This window comes from Chinchilla lanigera, unplaced genomic scaffold, assembly GCF_000276665.1.
Source record: "Chinchilla lanigera isolate Chin_1 unplaced genomic scaffold, ChiLan1.0 scaffold00083, whole genome shotgun sequence".
NCBI lineage: Eukaryota > Metazoa > Chordata > Mammalia > Rodentia > Chinchillidae > Chinchilla > Chinchilla lanigera.
The window spans coordinates 1087236-1089359 of record NW_004955484.1 but is presented as its reverse complement, the minus strand read 5'-3'; the positions used below and the strand labels follow the sequence as shown (position 1 = coordinate 1089359).

General features: G+C 37.5%; 1 protein-coding gene across 1 annotated transcript in view; it reads right to left on the bottom strand.

Moving 5' to 3' along the window:
* The window catches only part of LOC102026327 (contactin-associated protein-like 4), a 142102-nt gene that overhangs the window by 101464 nt on the left and 38514 nt on the right, over window positions 1-2124 (bottom strand). Inside the window, 1 exon segment of the mRNA XM_013503850.1 lies at window positions 1825-2018. Within this exon segment, the coding sequence (XP_013359304.1) occupies window positions 1825-2018 (194 nt within the window).

The following is a 2124-nucleotide window of genomic DNA, read 5'->3' as shown; positions in this document are numbered from 1 at the left end:
AGCAGAAAAGAGTAGCTTTTAGTTATGAGAATATTATCTTACAAGAAAGTACATTTCATGCTTTCCTTTATCATTCTTTCATTTTTCCATTCATTCATTCATTCATTCATTCATTCCGCAAACACTTCATAATTGTGTGCAACATGCAAGGCTCCATTATGCTTTGGAACTGCTGAAATGAGAGGTTGTGAAGTGGTCTTTATTCACAGAGAGCTTATGCTTAAGAGGGGATGCCGGTGAGTAAACCCACAAATTACAGCATGGTCTAAAACACTGCAGTCCCTCCACAGCACTGTGACAGATAACAGGATAACAGGCCCTTAGTATTACTGGTTTGGATAAGTAAGAACAGGACTCATGACACTCTTTCACCCTGCACCGTTCACCTTTGATAGGAGGAGGTGAAAAAGGCAAATGGCAGTGCCTACATTTGGCTTTGCCCAACCTGATGAGCAAAAGCACAATAATTTTCATGGCTGATCTATCACTTTTTAGAACATATCAAACACATACACTTTAATTAACATCGCTAAATGCTAGGAAACATTAGCCACTACTTATCTGGTTTAAAATCCAATGCTTAATTTAGAAAAAGCCTAAAATATAATCAAAATACCTAGTTAAAAAAAATCTCATTAAGCTTTCATTGTTATTGGTTCATAATTACTGTTTATTTTATGCCTAGTTTGAAGGGCTCTGGTGGAATTCACTCAACTGCAATACCCAGTTGTGGGGATTTTTTTTCTCACTCTCACACAGACCTTCAACTTGCTTTTGATTTCAGAGCAGCTTTTCTTAAATATACGCTACTGCTTCCAGCCCACTGCTCTCTCTGGGAAAGAGGAGCGCTATTTCTTCTCAATTCAGCGTACGTCACTTAACATGAACTGAACAGCCACCAAGGGTTTTAGAGACAGCAAGGTGAGTAAGCCACAATTCATTTCTTCAGTGCATTTATAATGTATAATATAGTTCCAGGAAGTTTTTTCTTAAAGAGTCAATTGATAGGTCCAAAAAATTATCATTATGTGCCCGAATAGGCTTCCAAATTATCAGTGAGCTAAGGGTGATGCTTCATTAAGTTACTCATTTTCTCTCATTCCAGAAGCTCAGCTGGGGGGATTAGATATGTACATATATATATTTTTTGATTACAGTATGATGCTGTCCCTGGCCCACAGAAGATCCAAACAAATACCTTTATACGCTAACAAAGGATTCCTTGATCCGTTTACCCTCAAGCAAGTTCCTTTAGCTTCCTTTTTTTATCAGATGTCGATATGCTGTCAGTCAACTACAACCCCCCATACACACACACAGTTATAACCTGCCTCTTTCCAAATCTTTCTTAGAGTGGTTGCACCCCTTCACAACAAATGGTATTTAATATACTTTAAAAAGCCTAAGAAAGACTTTATATAAATCACATACATATACATATATGTCCCAAATATAACTCCATATATAAACCCCCATACTCAACAATTTCAGAAATCTTATAGCCATCAGAAAAAAAGAAAATCTCTTTGGCTAATTTTAAATAGTCTTGCTCATTTCTTATGTTTCTTCACTGTTTAATGGACTACTTCTCACTTTTGAGGAATCCTGTGAAATAAATTGACCTGTAACATTTTAATGAATTTACCATGAACTATATTAGAAAATGAACATTTGCCCACATGTTGTATTAGGCCTTATTTTCAAAGTATTTCTGAAGATTCTGTGTCTCAACTTAACATAAGAGATTGGTCAACCAGCTGCAGCAAGGACTATACATTACTCTCTCTTTCCTAAGAGATTATACCTCTTATTAAGGAAACATACCCAGATGCTGTCTTCTTGTCGATACTGTTTCCAGTTCCTGCCGCTGTTGCTGAACATCAGGAGGTAGCTGGTCACAGAGCTGGAGCTCCCATATCCCCCTTGGGTGGTGACAGAGTTGATCTCCTTTCTCTCTCCAAGGTCAATCTGCAACCACTGGTATTTATTTGACACAAGTGGGGACCAGCCTCCGGCTCCTTGTGTGAAAATAGAAGAAAATTGGGAAAGAAGAATTAATTATAAATCTATTAGTGGAGTGGAAAGGCCAGCGAGACTATTTTCCTCTAAGGAATTTAAGGTTTC